This window comes from Bombus vancouverensis, chromosome 11 (assembly GCF_051014615.1).
Source record: "Bombus vancouverensis nearcticus chromosome 11, iyBomVanc1_principal, whole genome shotgun sequence".
In the NCBI taxonomy this organism is placed as follows: Eukaryota; Metazoa; Arthropoda; class Insecta; order Hymenoptera; family Apidae; genus Bombus; species Bombus vancouverensis.
Window position 1 is genome coordinate 6,744,511 of NC_134921.1, and position 23,560 is coordinate 6,768,070.

At 35.9% G+C, this 23,560-nt stretch overlaps 3 protein-coding genes across 4 annotated transcripts; all 3 read right to left on the reverse strand.

Moving 5' to 3' along the window:
* Positions 1-6,932: 6,932 nt before the first annotated feature.
* Eth (ecdysis triggering hormone) lies at positions 6,933-8,928 on the reverse strand. Its single transcript, XM_033350057.2, has 5 exons — positions 8,759-8,928; positions 8,467-8,651; positions 8,208-8,289; positions 7,157-7,250; positions 6,933-7,076 (listed from the first exon to the last, which is right to left on the reverse strand). Exons 1-5 carry the CDS (start codon positions 8,805-8,807, stop codon positions 7,007-7,009), a joined length of 480 nt encoding a protein of 159 aa, XP_033205948.1. The 5' UTR covers positions 8,808-8,928; the 3' UTR covers positions 6,933-7,006.
* A 3,167-nt stretch (positions 8,929-12,095) lies between these two features.
* SIFa (neuropeptide SIFamide) lies at positions 12,096-13,604 on the reverse strand. 2 transcript variants are annotated; one of them, XM_076622719.1, is made up of 3 exons: positions 13,571-13,604; positions 12,830-12,981; positions 12,096-12,431 (listed from the first exon to the last, which is right to left on the reverse strand). In XM_076622719.1, exons 2-3 carry the CDS (start codon positions 12,957-12,959, stop codon positions 12,340-12,342), a joined length of 222 nt encoding a protein of 73 aa, XP_076478834.1. In that variant the 5' UTR covers positions 12,960-12,981; positions 13,571-13,604; the 3' UTR covers positions 12,096-12,339. The 2 variants fall into 2 exon arrangements, with proteins under 2 accessions (XP_076478834.1, XP_033205890.2); XM_033349999.2 differs by lacking the exon at positions 13,571-13,604 and adding an exon at positions 13,139-13,166.
* A 1,661-nt stretch (positions 13,605-15,265) lies between these two features.
* LOC117166266 (uncharacterized) lies at positions 15,266-19,709 on the reverse strand. Its single transcript, XM_033350080.2, has 2 exons — positions 19,379-19,709; positions 15,266-17,334 (listed from the first exon to the last, which is right to left on the reverse strand). The coding sequence occupies exons 1-2, from the start codon at positions 19,385-19,387 to the stop codon at positions 16,606-16,608; spliced, it is 738 nt and encodes a 245-aa protein (XP_033205971.2). The 5' UTR covers positions 19,388-19,709; the 3' UTR covers positions 15,266-16,605.
* Positions 19,710-23,560: the final 3,851 nt, after the last annotated feature.

Genomic DNA, 23,560 nt, shown 5'->3' on the forward strand with positions numbered 1-23,560 from the left:
CCATTTCCATTATTTGTGGTTTATCATGGCCCCAAAAAATTGACAAGTTGTAAATTAAATTCTTACAGAAAAATTGTTGAACATTTCAAATTAAGTACAAACATTCGCGCACGAACAGGTGATTTTTTCAGCCAGATAAAATCACGTGGAAGTTCCAGATTAATTGGAATGCTCAAACATGAAGACGCGATCGTCCTCAAATATAAATTGTTGATCATTTCAAACTAAATCGAACATTTAAACACGAATAGATTATTATTTCCATTCGGACGAAAATAAAACAATTCTCCTGCATCTTATCGAGTAATACACATCACTGATACATCTCCGGCATATCTATCAGATTCCACGGCCGAATTTTCAATCTTCGTTGCAACAAATTACCCGAAAGAGCTTAATTCCTATTCTCTGACTTGCGATTGAAGAAAGTCTCCTAAAATCGAGCGCGTCCCTAATTCTCAAAGCAGTAGCAGTTTTATCGCGCGGCGTGATCGATCCGCTCCCATGTCCCTGGTGCATGCGAATGTCACCGCACGAGAGTCTCGCGGTTCCCAGTCGATCGTTTGTACAACGGGTGGCGAGGCCAGTGGGTCGAAATGTTTGGCGACATGGTGGAATTATCCTCGATGCAGACGTGACGAAGAGGGTGAAGCACGATGACAACGTGGAGGGAAGGCGAAAGAATAAGAGGAACGGGGAGAGAGATTCACAGAGGATGGCAAACAGCGAGCAACAACAAGTTGCTCGTAATAGGTCGCCGATCGGGCGGCGGTCTCGTGAAGCCATGGGTCGAGGAGAGAGCGAGTCCGTTGCATGCCACAAATTGGCTCAAATATTTACGCAATTGGCATGATAACCGCATTACGTGATTATGTACGGTTGTTGCGCGCGATCCCGATGCTCACCCTCTCATCCCATCATCAGCACCACCCTTCTCCCCTCCGCACTGTCCCGTTTCTCTCCTCTCTGTTCTCCATTCTCTCGTCTCTCTCTCTCTCTCTCTCTCTCTTTCTGTTATTCTGTGCTCCGTTCTCCATGACCTCCCGTATAAACGGCAAATCAGGGTTATTAAACGACCAGTCGCGAGGCACGCGCATTGTTCCCGCCGGCTATGCAACTTCCGCTTCGACGTTCTTCCGGTTCTTTTCGCCGATCGCCTACCGATTCGCCCCTCGCGGCTCTTCAATCTTTCTGCGGACTTCTGCGGAGAAATCGTCGCAGTTCCTGTTTATGAAAGTCGAATGATTTTTTATAAATACGTTCGATTAGAATTTTTCGATAGACCCAACCTGTGTAAAATTTTGTAGTTCTGGGATTATTATGTCTGCAACTTTCTCTTGTTGAACGAATAAAGGGGCTTGTACTGTTTTAGATAATCAGTACTTGTTGTGGACTGTGTTTCAAATGCTTCTAATTGGTTGCTTACTTTGATCGTAGTTGGAGTTTCCTCTTTTTGTGTTTATAAAATCTATCACGCATGATTTTTTGAACTTAATAGGTTATTAAATAACCGAGTAATAAATTTTAGCGTACTATATCTTTCTTACAAATATGACAGAAAAGTATGTCTGTGTCTTAACCTCCGTACAGTGGAAGTTGGGTCATTGTGGTCGGGAATGTCGAATGTGTTATTTTATGGCGATAAAAGAGGCGAGTTAAGAAACTTCTTATGCCTATTCCTTGCTATGAAAATAAGGAACAAAATTCTTCCTACAGTTTGATAGAATAATAGCACGTGAATGTCACTTGGAATGTAATAAACGTGAAATATCTGTGTGTCTTGCCCGTTTAATCAAAGATTAAGAAAATCTTTAGCGTCATACTTAATTCAATTTCAATTTTGCTCAAACTTAAGAAATTCTCTTAACGATGAAAAAAGGAGAGTTTTTCGAAAATTCGGTTTAGAAGTAGATGTTATTTTTGTTATTCAATAATATAGGTAAAGAGTCATTCTTCTTTTTGGAATGATTCGTTTAAATGATCGATGATTTCTTGTAGTCGTGTTTGCATCTCCAACGATTCCATGTTAATGCAATATCGTGAAAAATAACGTGTGATTCCTTAGCTATGAAAAACGTACCACTGGCGTACCGCTTCGTTTCCACGAGTAATGGAAAGAGAAAAAAATAGCCGCCGCTATAATTAGTGTCTATTTGAATTGATTGTAAAATGCGAAAACGAAGTAATCGCAACCGGTGTGTACTCAGAGACGATAGAAAAATTATAGGCGTCGCATACCGAAGAAAATATGAGAGTATTTCATACCAGGTTTTAATATCGATCTCTCATTAATGTCCTTAGCCTGTTCATGCTCTGATGTACCTTGATCGTCTTGAAAAAATTATACCTGCAGTACTATAAAGTGATAAACAGCCATGAATTATAGTACGTATAAAGTACTCAACGTCGAAGATCGTTTTATTCAATTAATGATTCGATCGACTTTGCTTTCGTCTTGCATTTAAATACAAATTCAAATACTTCCATTCGAAATCGAAATATTTAAATCAACATCTAAATATCGGACTACAAATCCAAATATTTAAATTCATATTTAAATATTAAAATAGAAACTCAAGTATTTAAGTTCGAGCTTAAGTAATGGAATTCAAACAACGAAGCGGCAAGCTATTTTCTAAGAAAATAAACCATCGCACAGCTCGTACCTGATATTTCAAACGCAACCTTCTGCACGCATCAAATATCTAATCAATCTGCAAGCAGAAACAAACACATCTTGCCACATATCTGATTTGCATACAACACTGTAACATTCCTCCAACACGTTTATACTTCCATCGTCTGTAAGTCGCTTCCAAAGGAACTAATCCTTCAATTATTCTAATCGATGCATCGATGCATCACCTTCTCCACATACCTCGTCCACACAAGCAAACTCAACAATACAATTACCATAAAACCGCAGAATATTGATTTTCATAAATGGTAAAAAAGATTCCATATATATACATTGACAGCTCGGCAAGCATAGTTTTCAGCTACACAACTTCCACATAATTTTTACTCGTCAGAACATAGGAAATTGTTCACCTAACGTTAATATCATCGGTTGCAATTATAATAATTCGTTTTTTTTTCTCATTCAATCAAAGACTAGTAGTATTTCACGATTAGATTGCGAATATTCGTGCAAAGCCATATTTCTACGAATGTAATTAAAAAAAATGAGATTTAAGCAGAAAATTGTTTTACCCACTAAATGTCATACAAAATACTATTTCATATATTTCATATATTTCTGTTTGTTTCTGCATCCTAAAAATTCTCACAAATAGAAATACATAAGATTGCAAGCCTAACTGTAACATACAACAAGTTTAGTTACTCTGCGCGAAGTTTAACGTGGAATTTGAAGATGTTGAAACTCAGGTGGCCGAAACAACCCTACGCGAGTCTATCGAAGGGCTTGAAAATAGGAAAATGGGAGCCGAGGATCGTCATCCCTAGTCCCGGAGGCAAAGTTCTGCTTCGTGATTTTGCCACAGCCACGGCGGAGGCTGCTTCTTCTTCGAAGATACAGTTACTCCGGCCGGCGATCTAGCGTCGATCCGTTACGTAACACTCCGTGGAAACGCTCCGTGTCGACTTCTCTTCGTCTCTCCGCCTCCTCCGGCTGACGGTGAACGCGCGTTACGTGCGGTTTCCGTAAATTGCTACGTGCAAACCAGCCAGGCCCTGGTTCACAGTGGTGCTCTCGTCCTCGTATACTCTCTTCTGTCTTCTCCTGGCTCATCTCGCGCGCCAGAAAACACACCAGTCGGTGGGAGTCGGCCCGGTGGTTGATGTTACGGAGTTCGCGGAAACGCGAGGGTATTCAACGAAAAATCGGTGCCGCGCGGCGGCTAGCTAGCGCACGGAAAGGTGAAAACGTCGTACGTGCGAATTATCCGTTGGCACGAGAGCAGAGGAGAGCAAACGAAGGAAAGAGAAAGAAGGTACACGTAGAAAGTGTAAGAGAGATAAGAGCAGATATTCCAGGACGAATACTCTCCGATACGTCTCTCCTCTCTTCTCCGCCTTCGCTGCCACTTCTTCTGTTTCGGTGCCGTTGTTACGGCAGCCGGTTCACCACGGTAGTCATTACTTGAATTAAATAATACTCGGTATAATTATTTGGAAAGTTTATGCTGAGATGTATGGGTCGCTCGTTCGAGGGAACACGGCCGGGAGAGCGCGCGGCTTTTAATTACGCGGCTGCTGCCAAACAACGTTTCTTCGAGGATTGCGCGCGCTCTATGGCCTGGCCCACGGGGTAATTAGCCGATGTTTAGAAAGCTGCACGACTCTATCGATGACGGGAGACCGTGTGTCGTGTCACGAATCTGGGTCTTCGAAGGATGGATCGTTTAAGTGCATGGGAGCATTGTGTCGTTCATTGTTCGGCCCGGCTCGTCACGTTGCGAATTATCGCGAACGGTGAGAAGCGGGAGAGAACGAAACAGATAGATCCACCGAGAGAGCACCGCTTCGTTGGTAATGAATTAAAATTACCAGTTACGCGGCTGCCTCCGCGTAAACACCGAGCATTGATTTAAACACCGAGATTATTGTAATTACAACAATTTATTGTCTCGGGGTGCAATCGGAGAAGGCAAGGGAAGAGAGGCAAGCGAGAGCGATCGGTGGCGATATCTCTAGTTAGGTTTGCGAAGTTGGTGTTACGTTTCAGGCGCGTGGCGCCATCTTTCCATCATTCAGGAAAATTGAACGTTTATTTAGAAATTTATTTTAAATATTTCTTTAAATAAATTTCACATATAAATAGTCGGGAACAGTTCCGTAAATTTTATTTTCGCCCTAAGTTTGCTTTGTTTTCGATTCACTGAATTTGTAGATGCTTCACTGTCGCTTACTATGGTAACGATGTATTACAAATTATGTTTCGTAGCGTCAATAATTGTTATAATAGTAGGAAATTCGTATACGAAGAGCGAATGAAAGTTTTATCGGGGAAAGAAGCTGAAATTATACACTTTGTTGTTGAACAAAATATGTGTTGTTTCGAGGGTTATCGACGGTAGATGAAGGTTCCTTCGAGGCTTCTATAAAGTGATACCGAAATGACTTCTCCTCGAGGTTCGATCCGCCCGCGTTCTGACCAACAAGTGTTGCAAACGATCACGTGGCTGATCGAGGCACAGCCCCGTCATTATCATAACTGCTTCTCGAGTACTAACTCTAATGTCGATTTTAACGAGAAACTGTATGCACGGTCGTGACAACCCGAGGGTTGACATGACGCGTTCTACTCTGCAATAACTAATAACGACGCATACCTATCTTCCCTCTTTTAAAAAGATCAAATAAATTTTGATACAGATGATATTTTTATTAACGAATAAAATTGGATGGATAATAAGATCAAAAAGAGGTTCTAAAAGCGGTATCTTCATCCCTTAAAAACATATATATTTTTATATTTAGATGGAAATGGTTTGTAAATTATTGAATTAAATGGGATGAATAATAGACAAGCAGTGGAATTTTCGTCTCTTAACAGTTTAAAAGAAATTGGAATAAAAATGAAATTAAATCAATTAAAGTGGGTGGATAATAAATTAGGAAATATTGTCAACCCTTAAAAATCTCTACTAAATTTATATAGATAAGTGACTTTTATATCATCCATTTAGATTGGATAAATAACAAATTAAAAGGGGGTAGTTTCATCCCATAAAGTTAAGAATAAATGTTGGTAAAAACGAGTTTTGTGTCAGGCAGTTAAATTGGATGGATAATAAGATGGAGAAGGAAATAGCTTCTTATTTCGTATATTTTTCATGGTGACTGTACCCGATGCAAACCTTCGCGATATTATGTGACCCTTCCCTCCAGTGTCATTTTTTACGTACGCCACGCGAAATCGATAAAATCGACAATTACGGGAGAGTTGGTTGTCATGTAAGTACTTACATACGTGTACGCTCACGTTTCCAGCAACGTCTAGGAAAATTATCTCCCATATGACGACTGACAGAGGACGCCTGAAACTGCAATTTCGCAATTGTGCGATCCTTCCAAGAACTGGCGCCAGCTATCCTATTCCTTTTTCAGAATCGACATATGCGTTATGTTTATCAGAACCTCCTAAATATACAATGAAGCACGAAGTAGATTTTCGAAGGCGAAAATATTACAATTTCTTTTCTCGTTTATTATTTAAAATTTTGTAAGCGATCTTTTACTAAGTCGTTGAAATATTAAATATCTATTCTGTACTTTCAGAACCGAAGTTTTGCGGAATTTGGAGAAGAAGAAATTATTCCTTCGTCAATGGAAACACATTTATTCCAATCTAATGTAAAAAAAAAAAAAAAAAAAAAAAGAAATGGCACGATACAATAAATTTCAAAAACTCTGAATTGCAAGATTTAGGTGATATATTACACGTACGAAGCAGAAGGTTCATAAAATCGATATTACTTCGCGCGGTTCGATTGTCGAACAGTTTGCACGCAGATGCGTCAAACGTGTCAGTCGTTTATTTTTCTTAATGTCAGCGATCGATGGCATATGCAAAACCATCTGCCAGTGAAATTTGGCAACGAAATTTTTCAGATTACATGTTGTCCTTTGTTCGATATTCCATGATTGGTGTTAGCAATTTTCCTCTTGAATAATAGCTTTAAGCACACTACTAGCATAAAGAAAAACTTGGTAAAAACGCAGACGAGAGAAACAGTTGTGCGACAAATTACAAAGAAACTTGTTCAGCATATACAATGTTACGTTTGCAGTTAGTCATTTGGGTAAAGAGACACGAAAAGAACATTTTAATTCTACAAAATTAGGATGTGTCTCGCCAAATCATAAAATAAGGGTTTCATTCGAAGTAAGAGGAGAAAATGACGTTTGAAAAAAGAATACATCTCCTATTTACATATTTATTGTTCTCGATATTTAACCCAACACCTTACACCGACAGCAATCATTAAAGTATATTCATCCGTAGGCACAGCGACGTCACCATCTCGCTTCTTTAATGCTAATTGTCCTCTGAAATCACAGGCTCATTTCCCGTTCTCTTCTTCCGTTTCCATACGTCGTTGTCCACGCTTTTTATTAAACGAATTAACCAAACATTAAACCAACTATCAACTAGACAGTTTCGCACTGATAATTTTGAAAAACGTACTCATCTGATGTGTCTTTGGAATAGCCAGCCAAAGTTCGCCAGAGTTCTCGAGGTCCTTCTATCGCGAGGGGAAAGTGTTGCCAAGCCCAAGCATCTGTTAAAACGGTAGGAAACGTTTTAATAAAATTTTCAGAATGTGTGTAACATTCATTTTCCTTTCCTTTTCTTTTTTCGTTTGTTGGAAGTCTAAATTTCGATCGAAAATTATTTTTTTTTTTAGAAAAAATTTGATATATTAATTACAACTTTGTATGCTGCTACTTATTATTCCTGTCGGTTAAATAAAATAATAAGTTATGGACAGTTGTTAGAAATCAGAAAATTTCTTTCTTTTCTTTTTTCGTTTGTTGGAAGTCTAAATTTCGATCGAAAAATTAATTTTTTTTTTTAGAAAATATTTAATATATTAATTACAACTTTGTATGCTGCTACTTATTATTCCTGTCGGTTAAATAAAATAATAAGTTATGGACAGTTGTTAGAAAATTTCTTTCTTTTCTTTTTTCGTTTGTTGGAAGTCTAAATTTCGATCGAAAAATTAATTTTTTTTTTTAGAAAAAATTTAATATATTAATTAAAACTTTGTATGCTGCTACTTATTATTCCTGACGGTTAAATAAAATAATAAGTTATGGACAGTTGTTAGAAATCAGAAAATTTCTTTCTTTTCTTTTTTCGTTTGTTGCAAGTCTAAATTTCGATCGAAAATTATTTTTTTTTTTTTAGAAAAAATTTGATATATTAATTAAAACTTTGTATACTGCTACTTATTATTCCTGTCGGTTAAATAAAATAATAAGTTATGGACAGTTGTTAGAAAATTTCTTTCTTTTCTTTTTTCGTTTGTTGGAAGTCTAAATTTCGATCGAAAATTATTTTTTTTTTTTTAGAAAAAATTTGATATATTAATTAAAACTTTGTATGCTGCTACTTATTATTCCTGTCGTTTAAATAAAATAATAAATTATGGACAGTTGTTAGAAATCAGAAAATTATTTTACGATTATCCTGACTTAATCGAATAAACGATCGTATAAAATTGATTCGTTACCATCAATCGAAGGATAATCCACGCGTCTCTTTATAGGTCTCGAGAAAGTTTTGTCGCTAGCATACGGTGCCCAGGATTCAGCCTTAAAGATGAAGAAAACACACGCTAACTTTATGTAATATAACTAACAATTACAAAAGCATTAGAACATTCGCACGAGACAGTACTCTAACCAATACACCGTCTGATCGAAATCGCTTATTCTACTGTGCGGTATAAAAGGTATGAAATTAAGATACTGTGTCTCAATTATTAATACCTGTGCACGACTATTATAGCCTGAGATCTGTGGAATGTTCCTTCGAGACTTCAAAAAATCATTATAACCCTCGCTACGTCCTACACGAGGAATGTTCTTGGCAATTTTCAAGAAGAATGCCGGTACCTCGTCTGCTTTAGATAGATTTTCACAAGCCAGCAATGCCAAAACGCCAACCGTAAGAGCTAAAATGTTTTAAAGAAGAAATTCTCACGAAATTCACTCTTGATCACTATAAAAGGGACACTGCACTCTCGGCACAAAATATTCTTCATTTGAAAAATAAACTCACCACCAACGATAAAACGTCGTGAAAATCCCAAAGATCGCAAACTCGTCATCTTCTCGCTTTGGATCTGCGAACGAATCGATTAATTCTCGATCAGTCTTGTAAAACAATTAACTAACAAAACACTGTGACTTTCCAACAAATTTTATCTAACGACTATGTCCGCTCGTTCGACCATGATCGTTGTCTGCGAAAACGTATCGTATACTCGAACAAGCCAGCAGAGCAAAGTGCACACGACGCTGTTTCCGCGACTGTATGTGGCAAACTGAGCGATTTTTCCTAGGACTTCTTCCATTATCGCTAAGAGTGGACAGAATACTCCTGCACCGTGGGCGAAGGAATAGTAGAGTTTGCACGGCAAAGCCCCATTGCATTTAAATATTCCCGATGTTTGTGATGGCATCTGCGCGATGATCACGCGTGAGAAATCTTTCCAACGTGTACGTTCCATTACGTTCTCGTTGTTTCAGCCGACGTTGAAACCGAACTTGAAGATCTAAGATGTTCATTCTCGATTTCTTTCTGCGTGTACGTTCGCGTAAATACGGAGAAGAAGGGAATGCACGATAAGTGTAATTTTGTTGATTTTCTGATTTTAACGTTACGTTAATATTAAACAGAAGGGTATTAACGTAACGATTAAAAACGACTAGAATCTCGTTCAAGGATACAAATGTTGTAAAAGTAGTTGATCGAGTTTTATGTAAAGGTAACAAATACGACTATTAAGATTAGCGATATTTTAATATATTCGATACCGTAATATCAAATGACTATAATCTGCTAGGCCCAAACATGTGAGTCATTTAAAAGTAGCTGATACGTTGACGAAGTTTTATACAGGGTGGTTGGTAACTGGTGGTACAAGCGGAAAGGGAGCGATTCTACGCGAAAAAAGAAGTCGAAAATATAGAATAAAAATTTTTCGTTTGAGGCTTTGTTTTCGAGAAAATCGACTTTGAATTTTCGCTCGGTACGCGTGCACTTTATCGCATTTCGTTATAACAGATCTCACTGTAGATCGTTGTCTCGATGGAAAAATTAAAAAATAAAAATAAAAAAAAAGAAATTTTTATTCTATATTTTCAACTTCTTTTTTCACTCCCTTTCCGCTTGTACCGCCAGTTACCAACCACCCTGTATAAAAGTCAAAAGTATACTTACAAAGCCAAGCTTTTTAACACTAGAAATACCACACCAGTCAAAATAACTGGTTCTACAATTTTATAAATATGTCGAGTCTCGTTTAGGAATCATGGTCCCTGATATTAATAATACCAAAAATGTACTACACAACATGGAATTGCTTCTGTAAGGAAGTAACAAATCAATAACTATAAAAATATTCTATTATTACGTATTTTTTAAAGACTGGTTTTGGTAAAAATAGCTTCGTGTTAACTATCGGCAGTTCTAATGTTAATATCCTCATATCGTAATATTATACGAGAAACAAACTTTGAAACGTTGAAGAGGATAGGAAAAACACATGTTTACGATGGAAACAAAATATAGAGACAATTTTAGTAACACGCGATCGACTAACAACGTACTGAATTCTAAAATTGCTTCCTCGTGAGATATAGAAAATGTGATTTATAATGTTTCTCCCCTACATTCTTCACATGTAAGGAAATGTATGTAAGGTTACGGTGTATCTGCGGAAGCCAGAATAAAGAAGAGAAAATTGAAACGCTTTCTTGGGAAGTTTGTTCTGCACGTGTCACTTACCTTCCCGTGGTCACGATACACTGAACAAAAATTGTCAGCTATCCTTCTATTTATGCAGCGATTTAGAATGCATTAAGTATTTCGATCAGGTTGATTTTAATGTGAATCGATGCTGACACTTGTTGCACCCCTATCCTCTCGTCGAATGAATTTGAAGCTGAACGTTTGTCGCTGAATAATTTTTGTCTGTGGAATATTTGAACCGTCGCTTACGTTTCGAGTATACCGCGAAGATTTTCTGAGATTGAAAATTTGTATTTTAAATTGATCGTCAAATCTGCTCATTCCAGATTTCAATGTTTTTTTTTATCGTCTTATTGTAATTGGAATTAAATAACTCGTGTATTATATAGGAAGTATTAGGTTGTCTGAAAAATGTCTTTCTTTTACAGACCCGTCTTTTACAACGATGCATCTTTATACAAACATGAAACCTAATCAGTCGAACGTTGTGATCTTCATTTTGATAGAACAAAATGGATCATACGTAATTCGATAAAATAATATAAAATGGAAAATATTGTGCATCCATTATTTCCTTATAAAATGAAAGAAACTTTTTGGACGACCTAATATTTAATGGTTAATTCTTAATTATCTATTAAATAGTGTTCATCTGTCGTTGAAAAGTGTATTAAGTTTGAGGAAAATATTCAAAAATTGTTTTATTATAATTTAATAATGATGATATAATTACGAATGATCCTTATTTGGTTTTAATTTTAGATTGAAATTTTTCTCAAAAGGCTGAAAACCTTCTTGTTTGCTAAAATGAGAACACGAGTGAAGGATAGAAATTTAAATGTTGTATTATTATTAACGTAATAAGATGTTTTCGTTATTAATAATATATCCCTGTAAAAGGATAATACGCTGTTGAAATTTATCCATGATATTTTTAATGGATGTATTAAAGATTAAATTATCGTGAATTTCAAGAAGTCATTGATTTATAAGGCAATTATTTTCCTGTTTGTTTTTAGGAAACTGTCTTTGTCCACGCGTAAGCGTAACCCTTATTCCACCAGGTGAGTGATACGTGCTCCCCATATCGAATCGTTCGATCTGCATTTCAGATATTGGATAGTTTCGTTGAACCTCTGCTTGCTACGTAAATTATTTAAAAGTGGACACTTTCTCGAAAAGACGCATTCTTTAAATTTATTTTCAATAATCAGATAAAATGATTTGGTTCTATATAGAATTCAGGAATCATAAAGTAAGAGACAAATTCATCCATTTTTGCAACATAGAATGTTTAATGCGTGCAAATGTACACTTTAATATAAATTCTTACTACTTGTAAATTATCAATAATAAAAATTAAATAATTATTCAATACAATACATATTATAAGTTAATATTTATAATAATAATATAATATTTAAAATAATAATAATAATATTTATATTAAATAAATATTATATATTATTCAATTAAATAAATAAATATAATTAAATAAAATTCAATAATTAAAATTAAATAAAAATTAAATAAAATTGTCGATTTCTTAAAAAAAAAATAAAAGAAACATCTGGACATAAGAATTTTACATAAAAGTTACAAAGATGGAAATTATCAAACCACCGAATTAATGTCAGGAAACATTAGATTTTATTATATTGTATTATCAGAAACATGTATACAACGAGATTAATTGAAATCTAAGCGATATAATTACAAGACGGCGAGTGATTTGGACGATGCGACGAATCTCAAAGCGTCAGAGTGATTGTTGAACTAGACATTGACATAGTTTGGCTATCTATGTATTACACGTCGATGAAATGATCAAGCAATAAATATTAGCATTCGGCGCATTCAAGTGAACCCTGGCGTTTTCAATATTTTTAGTTGGAGTCCTGACGTGCCAACCAGGCGTTGCATGTTTCGCTGACGGTTTCGCAGACCGATGACATGGCTCGGCTGATGAGTTCGTAATCTATGGAACATTCCATGCAGAAATATCATTTTTGATAGAAATTGTCAGGGAAACGACAGAATAATATGGAAATTCAATACGGTTAGACGTAAGATAAAGGTAGTGGGGTGTCAGATGAAATTTGATCGAAAGAGACAAAATATAATGTAACATAAGATAAGAATTAGTATAAGAATTTAAATACAAAGGAATATTAAAAATTATATAAATGAAAATTTGACGGAACGAAAGAATAATATAAAATTCAGAGTTTGGATAAATATAAAATAAAATGTACTATTGGAACTTAGAAGAGCATAAAAGAAATCTGAAAAATTCTTAATCGCGAAGTTCTAGAAACAGAAACACTTCTCATTCTTTATAGAATAATTAAAAGATATTGTAAATTTTTATTTTACCAGTGATAGCGTTGGATCGCTTGCCGAAGATGCTTCCGTTGAAGGGAGGCTTCCTGTAGGCGGCATCCACGCCGATGGCGAGGATGAAGGCGACAACGACGATGACAAGAACGAAGCGGAAGGACATCATTCTGACGGTTTTGATTTGTAGACTGCTTGAAATTAAAAGAACAACTATTTGATAAACTAAGAATATCGTATAGGAAGAAGAAACTAAAAGTAACATGGAACAGGGAGTAAAATTTGCCAAATAGAATTGTTTAATATATAAGGGAAAAATTCTTATATAGAAATGGTCAGTTTACTTACAAATGTGGAAACGATAGAACTTGTACGGTAGTTGGTCAGCGAATGTTGCAAATAAGGCAAAAGCTCGGAGCTTTTATAGTAGAGAAATGAACCGAAGACAAATGTGCCTATCAAGTACAGATGGCCTACATTATTTGCAAGTGAACTCACCAAGAAGTTTGTCTAAGGATGTATCGATTCGACGTAATGTTCAAATTCCTCGTACAACGACGACAATCAGTGGAAATAATAGAAAGATATGCAAGCATTTATATGAAACTTAAAACGCAGAATTTAAAAATCATGAATTATAAAAGAAGAATAGAATATAAGTTTGAACATTTGTGGGAAATTCTAGAAATGATTCGAGACAGCTATCTGAATTTTTCTTACACCAGAATGTAAAGAAATTTTATTTTCTATAGTATAATAATAATGTATTTCTAATCTTACCTAGAGCTGGAAGATCTTCTTGGAGAGAAGGATGACTGTGATCTGCTGTTTCCGAAAGAAGGTTCGGCTTTTATAAGAAGCCAGACTACACACAGAGATATGTGCTGTAATATTGTTATAGAACAATGTTACAAGCAATAGCGTACGAAACTTAATTACAGACACTCCTGATTACCTTTTACCCCAAGGGAAATGACGATCTATTTACGATACAGAAGATATTTTATATAGATATAAAAACAATATGAATAATGTTACTTCAGGTTACAATATTATTATATATTGTATTTAATTTTGCAAAACACTGTTTCATCATTTTGTAACATAATATTGCTAAATGTACTATTTCCTTTTTTTTTCTTCTACAAAACTATGAATTTAAAAGTTTCATAGAAACTTTTGTGAGTATAGATGGAAAATTTGTTCAGAAACGTTAATATTTTTTAAAAATATTCCAATATTGATGTAAGCTGAGTAAAAATTAATAATTTGGATAATTTTTTATTGATGTCCTATTTGACCGATTGATGATTAGAAAATTCTTATTTTTATCTTTAAATTTCTGCGTTATCTACCAAAGAAATAGTAGAATGCGATCATTGATTAAATATTAGGGTTTTATCACAGCAAGGTGCGTACATACATTTACTGGATGATTTTATCACGATACAACCGACGAGGTACAGAATTAATCAATGGAGACACTACAGACGAGTATTATATATATACCAAACCAATATTATATTGAATCGATAATGTCAGGTTGACCCTCAAAACGTAGAACTCGAAAAAGCATTGCATGTCACGTCTATTCTGTATCTCACCAGTGGATACATCGTGACACTGAAGCACGGACATGTGAAACAGAGACGATATAGAAGGGACCTGATATTTCAACAGAAACCACGTATTTCAGCTGATAACACGAATATTTACAGTAGGTAAATGTCGATAAATTATCTTCAATTGTCTGAACAAGCTGTAGATGATAAAGAAGGAATCTATAAATTTCTTTTGCATTTATCTCTTACCGATCATTTTCCAATTTTTAGCTTGAGGAAAATATTCTTCGAAATCATAAATAATGTTTTTTAATACACTTCAAACTTTACGAGAATTTATCTAACAGTGCATCGTTTAGATTACAATATTCTTTATTTATCGTATGACAAAACATAATGCAAAGATTATTTACTTATACGATATATACATAATGTACAATCACAAACATAAATAATACAAATATATTAGAGACACGGATTAACTCGTAAATATGCCGATAAACGAGCCTTTGAGCGTAATATTCGTTAATACTAATAATATTAATATAATTATAATTATAATATCGCTTAATTATTTTCCATGACTGCTTACCGGCAGCAACCACATACATTTTTTACGTGTAGGTACATATCAGAATACAATAACTCCATGTAAACGTTAACAACGATTAAATTGTGCAGATTATATTCTAGATTTGTAAATTGGTACCCCACAAGTTTTGACTCCTCGATATTATATCGTTAGTTAAATAAAATTTCCGATTATTCGTATTTATATTTACAAAGCAATTACTTCACTTACAACTATTACATAGCCCAGATAATAAATTGCTGAAGTCGAGTCTTTCGCGCATTTCCTACTATTATTACGGAACTATTTCAATGTGTAGATCGATCCTAACAGAAAAACCAATTTTTTACTGTTCGCCGTATTTATTATAACGTAAGGACGCATGATTCATACAGAAATACATTTTAACTGTATCTTCTTTTTTTTTTAACAGATAGATGTATGTGTCGAAAGTGCGCGAAAGACAAAGTTTTGCATCGCACAGGCATACTAGAATCTACGTCTTATTGTCGCGTCACAACGTTTTTTTGAACGGCATACTATATAAAATGAACGAAATGAACGTTTCGTTCTAAGGAACCCGAAGAATCGTTTTACAATCACCATCGATTTCCCTCGAACCGGAACGTGATCGCGTTCAAAAAATAATCGCCTAAATAACAACTACAACAAGTACTCGCATGCTTGCATTGTTCTGCTCGCCTGTCGGATTATTACATCCGATCATGTTCGAGGCTTGATTATACGCGAAGTATGAAGGAAACTACGAAATTGGAAGACATGGATTTTGTTTCATTTCCCTTAACAAATACCTTAAACTATTGATATCCTAATATTAAATACAGCATTATTAATTAAGATACGCCGGCGTTGTGTAAAAGATTATTTATTACAACTAGAAGAAATCTTAGGAAACTAGACGTATATCGACGCGCGGGTGCACGCGTTTGTTGCACCGCTGCCACGTATAAATATCGTTTATTGCATAATACACACATTGCACTTTATTGTCCTGTTCACACGCCTCTAGAACGATGCTCACAGTGTTCTTTATCGTTTCCCTGAACTGTAAATATCGTGTGAAGGATGTGTCATTTTTATCGTGGAGGACGGTCGATAATTCGTGACAACGAAAAGCCTCCTTTGTCTCGAAGAAAATCCCTCTATTGCGGTCTGATAAAAAGTTTTTTCCCTGGTCGTTAAGCTCCCCCCGTTGAGCGCGTGAACCGGACCTAGCGTCTAAAGAAGTCTCTTAAGCCTAGGAAAGCAATTAAGCCATCTAAAGACCGATAATCGCAGATTGCGATCGTTTCGAAAAAAATATTCCACTACAGTCTTACATTGTCGATATCTCGTTGATCGGTAGATTAACAACGAGCAGCTGGGTCGAAAGCATCTTCAGATAAAAGACACGAAATACTCTTTTCTTATCCGGCGATCGCGATTATTGGAATTGCATACATGAATCGTAATATACGATCGAATCTCGCCCCGACGAGGATTATCGAGGAATATACATAGATTAGGAAAAAAAAGAAAGATACACGAAATAAACGGTGTTTACGTGTTATCAATCAAAGAAACTAACCTTATATCTATCGGTACCATTGTTCCGACTAACCTACGAGATATGTAAATTCGTAAATCTGCTGCCTTCATCGTCCGGAAGCCCATCTTCCTCTTCACGGTATTATGTCACAGTTACAAGCGCTTCCACCCTTACCGTTGTCACATTGGTTCATACACCATCGGTCCCAGTCTACAGATGTTTCATCCGTGGAATCTTCCTTGCGAGAAGCATCATCTTTGGAGCCTGGTTTCTCTAAATTACCAGTAGCAGCATCTTTAGATGTCTCTTCAGAGTCTGCTTTATTTAAATTGTCGGTATCTTTAAAGTCCGCTTGGATTATATCCTTTTCCACTTTGATCTCCGTGATGTATCGACGAACATCTTTGGTCTTTAAACTTTGACCTCGAACAATCTGTTGTTCGCCCGCCTTCTCCAACATCCTCGTTACATCGGTCCCCTTCAACTGATCCTCTTCGAATTTCTTGACTGTCGAAGGATCTTCTTGGTTATTCCTTGTTTCGCCATAATTTACGTCGTCGCAGGAACAACCGTGATACTGGATAAGCGTCTGTCGAAACGTACGACAGGTGTGGGTGTTGTCGAAGACGAGCAAATCCGACGAACCATGACACGGGGTCAAGCAGAGCCTGAAGAGACGGTGAATCGGGAACCGGCCTCCGCTGGACTGAAGAACGAGTTTCTGCTGGTGCTCGCAGCCTCCCGTGATCTCGGGGCTGGTGTTCCGTGCACGGCACAGATAAACGCATGCGTGCTCGACCGGATGCGCGACCACCATGGCCAACAGCAACGCCAGCAACACCCACCGAAGTAGAGGCGTCATCTGAAAGTGATGGCTAATCAATACGAAAGCAAACGAGGAACTTGCCGCGTTCCGATAGCCGCCGGAGGAGGAATCGGAGGGATTGGTTATGACAATCGGGAATTTCCTGCAGCTCTCTTTCTCTTCTGGTATGTCTCCAAATGATATACAGGGTGACTCGCGTTACATAGTGCATGTAGTAGAGGAATTTCTGGGAAGAAGGCGAATAGAAATTGTGTGAAGATGGCTTTTGCTATTATATCTTAGAATTTGCCCGTTGTTTTTTCATGGCTTGAGTGGATGCGTTAAAATATAAATGTATTGATAGGATACGAGCTGAAGTTGAAATTTTTAGGAAAAGAGGACGGTTCTCCATATATTTGCGAGTATAATGATCATTTTTTAACGATCAAAGTGAATAGTTCGGAGTATAAATTCTTAGATAAAAAAAAAACAGAAGATTGTTTGTATATCATAGAACTTTAGCTTTTTTAACTTTAAAACTGATCATTGTTTCTTAATGATTAAAGTCGATGTCTAAAATTAAAGAGCGTTCCAAACAAGCATGCAGATTTTTAGTTACATAACAATTCACAATTATTATAGAGTTTGTATTTTTCTTTCTAAATATAAAAGGAATACAAATTTTTAACAACTAGTATAATCATCAATTGAAATACAGATGATATTAAAACACTAAAACACAAATACTAGCAATTTATCTAATTCATCGCTTTATCTTTTAACATTTTTTTCAAAAAACTCCTCGATTATGAAAGTATCCAAACAGTAAAATTGAATTAAAATTAAAATTATATTTTAGAATTTGACAATAATTTCTGTCGACGATTAAGACACATATCTGAAATTCTGAAACGATACGATCTGGAGTTGAGATTCTTGGAAAGGCAACAAACAATAGTATGTTTCGATAAAAGGAGATTATTCTTTTGTTTTCGATCGTCGAATTTCTTCGTCGTATAATGGATTGATTCGGGTATCACGAGACACACTATATCCTAGAAGCTTCGTTGGCACGCGGAGTGAGTAATACCAGGATCTTGGTATCCGTTATCGGTTTTGGGTGCCGTATGTCGATAACTGGTGCGGTCGTCCCCAGTTTGGAACGGGCAAACTTTACTAAAATTCCACTAATTGTCATCAAGGGCTCGTGCCTTCTTAGATAATCGGTAAGCCTCTATTTCCTAAGTTGTTTCGAAGGTTTTCTCGCGTCGATGATTTACGAGTAGAAGCTCGATGGAAACCGAAGAATTTCTTCGCACAAAAACCGCGATCGATGCCATGTGCAGTAGTGTGCACGGTACAACTTTTAATTTTAATTAAACGATAGAAGCTACAAGTTCTGGCATTTTTATTTTAATTGACATAATAGCAAACACGCGATGACACAGAAGAGATATACCAATTGCTTTTCAGTTTAGCGAATAAAAATAATCGATGGCGATTGCTGGGATCGTGAAGCCAGCATTGAGATTCCTTTGTGTCGAGAATGTGGCACGCAGAAATTGAAATCTGCTCCTGACAAAGGACTTTGTGAGCTTATTTCGTGAATCAGAACGACCCTGTTTTCTTCCTCTTTTGTTATTAAAACCGGAACATGCTGGCGATATTGAAAAGAAATTTGACTATTTGTTTTCTTGAATTTATATAAATTAAAGATTGTACAGCACAAACTATATTACTCAAAATGTTTGCATTCTTGTATCGTGATTCGTTCCATCAAAATTGATTTCACAGAGATCTAATTTGTAGAATGCACGAACGGAAGCTTGTTTTTTCTTTCAATTACATATTCCTCCATAGGCTTCTAAATTTATATTTCTTTGTTCCAAATTTATATCTGTTTCGTACAAATCTTATAATTTCTTTATTAATAGTACTAGTGTTAATCCTTCAGAAATCAAATAGTTAACTTTCATAAAATTGTCGATTTTGTCCTCTGCATGATTCAATTCGAAAAATAACAATAATAAATAATTTTCGATAATAACAGCGTTTCCAAGCCAAATATCTATAATGTAAAAGGCATAAAATGATAACTTACCTTTAACATTAAACGTAAATTAGAAAGAAGACTTTATGATCCGACAACAGGTTGATCGCGCGAAATGAATGAGAGATTTGAAGCTTTACGACGCACGCCACTGGCTCGACTGTTTGATCACCAACAGTATGTATCGCATTAACTATCATTGGCTGTATCAACTGGTACAGACTGATTACGGACAAACGTGTCCAAGGAGCGTAATGAAAGATAACACAGCGGATACTTTTCCGTTCACGTTCGTTTCTTTTCTTAAAGGGTCACTGACCTATTGAAGACACTCATATTCATTCGAGGAACACGTAAATCCTATCCATCTGTTCATGAAAACAGTCTGAACACTCGATCTTATAGACTTCGATCGATTATCTATAAAAGTTCATGTAATGCTTATTCCTGGTATTCCTTGGGTCTTACCGATAATCGCGTACTCCAAGCAATTTCAATCTTTTCCTTGTAAAGTACGAAACAGGAGTGCAATCGTAAATACAAGGAATCAGTACATGAACGAGGGCGATTAAATTACCTGTATCTTGTGTCAATGATGAATGATTACGTTTACGTAATAACGATAACCAATGAAATCAGATTACTGGAGACAAGAAACAGAGATTATTAGAAACGTGAAAGAAGTTGAGTATCGCGTGGGATTAACTTTTTCTATTTTCTTATCTTCATTCATAAGGAAATGATGTAATACGGTGTAATAATTGCGATAATATCGTAAAACTTTAATACTTGTGAAATGATATATACGACAGGATGAAAATCATTATGAGTACAATTTTCTGTCATGTTACTTTAAACTTAGGCATATTCGTCGTCCATGGGACGTTATCACGAGATGCTGATAACGATAATCTGAAACGACGCAACAGAAAAAATGTAAGATCTCCGTGATAATACGAATTAAATAATGCTTACTTGTGACAAATGTTTTCCTCGACGTTACAAGTGGAATTTTTCAATTCCAAGGTATAGGGGCAATATCTCGTGTCCGGCGAATAAAAATTTTGAGGCGACTCGTCCCTTTGGCATTTATATTTTCCCAGACATCGAGCTTTCGAATGAAAAATGACCTCGCAACGAGATAAATGCGTGGACGAACTACGCCAGGTTTTCAATCTAGGTTACTCGAAATTCATTTCACGAGACAAACGAGCTCGTAGTCTGCCACCATGAATATTCACATTCACGCGTAACCCATTCGCGTATGCACGTACTGGCAAACGCGGGGGATGCATACTACGTCTCATACGTCGAGTATCGATCGTTGTCGCGTTTCAATCATGTCTTATTTATTAGCAAAATTTTGTCCTTATGAGCAGTGAAATAAATCATTGTCGTTGTAATTTGTATAGATTCAGCATATTTGATCGAAAGTTACTTTTTTTTTTTTACCCTTGTCTATTCTTTGTGTTTAGTTAATTCGCTGGAACAAATGTAAAAATTTGTACACTTAACAAATACCTTCAACATTTATGAATAGTCTTTTCATATTCAATTGAAAAATTAAAAAATTTAACTATTATATTATTTTTTATTTTGTTGGTTTTTTATCAGTGTATCTTTATGATACTAAGAGATCAATTATTCCTATCACGCTCTTCGAATTTTTATGTCAATATTTTATTTTTGTTTGAAGAAATAAAGGGGCCTGGATGATTAAAAAAGATTTGAATGTAAAATTCGTTTCGTGTATACTAACGTAATATTTTAATGATTTTCTCATATTTTCGTCAAATTGGAAAATTATATAATGGTAGAAAAATATGCCTGCGTTAAATTTAATTCAAAATAATTTCCGGATAGCATTATCTACATCGGGAAATTAAATATTCTAACTATGAAGATAAGTAAAAATAGATGATTTAAATACGTAATTTGATTAGCATAACAGCTAACAAACGTATGTTTGCTACGCAACAGTTTATCAAATCATAACTTATAGTAATAATTAACATTTCTTATGTTCTATTTTAAAAAAAATAAGGAATAATACAATACCTCGCTATAATATTCCAGGGTTAAAATTCGTCACAAAATTGATATTCGTAGATAATACAGGATAATACACGACATATCGCGTTCCTGCAGTATCAAGGATTAAAAATTTAACGCATTTCATATCGACGTCTCTCTAAATCAAATAAACAATGTAACATTCATAACGGCGCCAGTGTTATCAGAAAATGAGCACGCACTTTATCTGTTTCATCGAGATAGTACTTTCATGATTTTCACGTAAAGACAAAGCGAGAAAAAGTGGAAAACAGCCCTCAGGAACAGCGGAGGAGGAACTTGGACACAAGTAATTTGCATTCTCTGGGCCGATAGCACCGTCAAGAAATTTATCCCCGGGCATCCGAGAATTCTTTTCCCGGTACCTCCGGGCTGCATCGTTTCAATTTAAACTTTCTGTGCGAAGTAACAGACGCGAGAAGCTGTTGAATCTCCTTCCACCAAATTCCAAATCGATTTCTCGTACAATGACACCGTTATTCTGATATATTGAAATGTCACCATGATTCTGTCTAATTGAATTTTTAACTTTTGAGTTCGAGCCCGAATATTCGTGAAGGAATATAGGAATATTCAAATCAATTGATGTTTACGTAATTGCTCTTAAGTATTATATCCGATCGTACGAATTTTCAATTATCCAAAGACTATTCTGGTCCATTCATCGAATTAAATCTCCTTCTGAATATCAAATTTAAGGTTTAGAGCAGTTTTCAAATATTTTTAACGAAGCTAACTGTTTTCTCAAGTAGGTAATACTAAAACTCTAATTAGGTAATTACCAGATTCGATGTACTAATTACTAAAAAAATCGTCAACTACGTTCTCAACAAATAATAGATAACTACCACTTGAAATTTTATCATCACGAGGCTCGTTATGTTCTTCCTGTAACAAGATAATCGGCATCGCAGCTAGAGAGCCTTCAACTACATACTTAAATGAAGAACGTTCCAAATTATCAAAGAAAGAAGAAATGAAAAGAGATCAATTTATATACTCTTCTCATTGAGCAACCCTTCATTCTCAGAATGCACTTTACTGACGATTTTACACAAAAACAAGTAACTACAATGGAAAAACAAGGGAGATCGTTAGCGAAGGAGAAGAACTCATATTCTCTAGTACATATAACGGGTGTCTGAGGAACATAGAGGCAAGGAACTAAGTGTATCGACCCCAATGATGCGAATACGTACACTCGACGATGGATTGTTACGTTCCTGGCAGTTTCTGGGTCTTGTCCTGTCCTCCACCCTCTCACGAAGGACGGAGGAAGTATTGATTAAATTCACCGTCGGCCATTTTGTCCCGCCATCCGATTGGCTGCCGTCCATTTTGTCCTTCCTACCCTTCCCTATAACCTCGCCTAACCTCTACGTTTCTTCCTCTTCCTCCGCTTGTCATTCTCTCGAAGTGTATCCCTCGTTTCCTCTCTTTCCCCTTTCGGTCGGAAAGTCCTCAACCCTCGCGCGGCGAAAACTCCAGCCACGAGACGCATGCGTCGCGACATTTTTCGCGAAAGAAATCGGCAATCAAATTTTTTGCGTCTCTTTCGCGTCGCACCGTTGCTTCTCTGTCTAAGAAACGCAGCTGGATGCTGAAACATCCGACGTCAAGAATCGGAGATTCTACGTAGGAGTCGAACGAGTCACGGACGCGCCGTGAATTCTTAGGAAGCTTCATCGGCAACGATTCCAATCTCTTTAAGCAGAGAATGATTTGAATTCCTCAGGATACTCGTGACCAAGAATCCACAGATATTCCAGAATATAATTTCTATTCCAAGCGTTTAATACAATTCGTATTAATATTTATAGGACCGTGTAGTTGTTATATCGTAAATCATTTTTTCGATCCGTTTCAAGAGTTTCTTCTTCTAGGATAGCAAATTAGTCAATTATGCATATTATATTATACAAACATTTTATTTCTCAATCCATTTCAAGGCTTTCTTTTCCTAGAATCCCAAATTAACGAGGGTTTTCCCAGAAGATTTTTTCCTACTTTCTAGAGAAATTTTCAAATTAATATAGAAGTACTTCCAACGCGTTACTAAAAAAAAATATCTTCAACAATATTAGGTGATACAGTAGGAAAAGAACGGAGGTTTATTTTAACCTACCGGCACACGATAACATTTCGCAGGATTTTCACAGG

Bases quoted from the DNA above. Each gene is read 5' to 3' on its own strand.
- Eth (XM_033350057.2), bottom strand. From the start codon at position 8,807: ATGACGAGTTTGCGATCTTTGGGATTTTCACGACGTTTTATCGTTGGT. The intron at 7,251-8,207 runs GTAACGAATCAA...CCGTTTTAACAG, and splicing joins GGATTATCCTTCGATTGATG to ATGCTTGGGCTTGGCAACAC. The intron at 7,077-7,156 runs GTACGTTTTTCA...TTTAATAAAAAG, and splicing joins TCCAAAGACACATCAGATGA to CGTGGACAACGACGTATGGA.
- SIFa (XM_076622719.1), bottom strand. From the start codon at position 12,959: ATGATGTCCTTCCGCTTCGTTCTTGTCATCGTCGTTGTCGCCTTCATC. The intron at 12,432-12,829 runs GTAAAATAAAAA...AATGTTCCATAG, and splicing joins GCGATCCAACGCTATCACTG to ATTACGAACTCATCAGCCGA.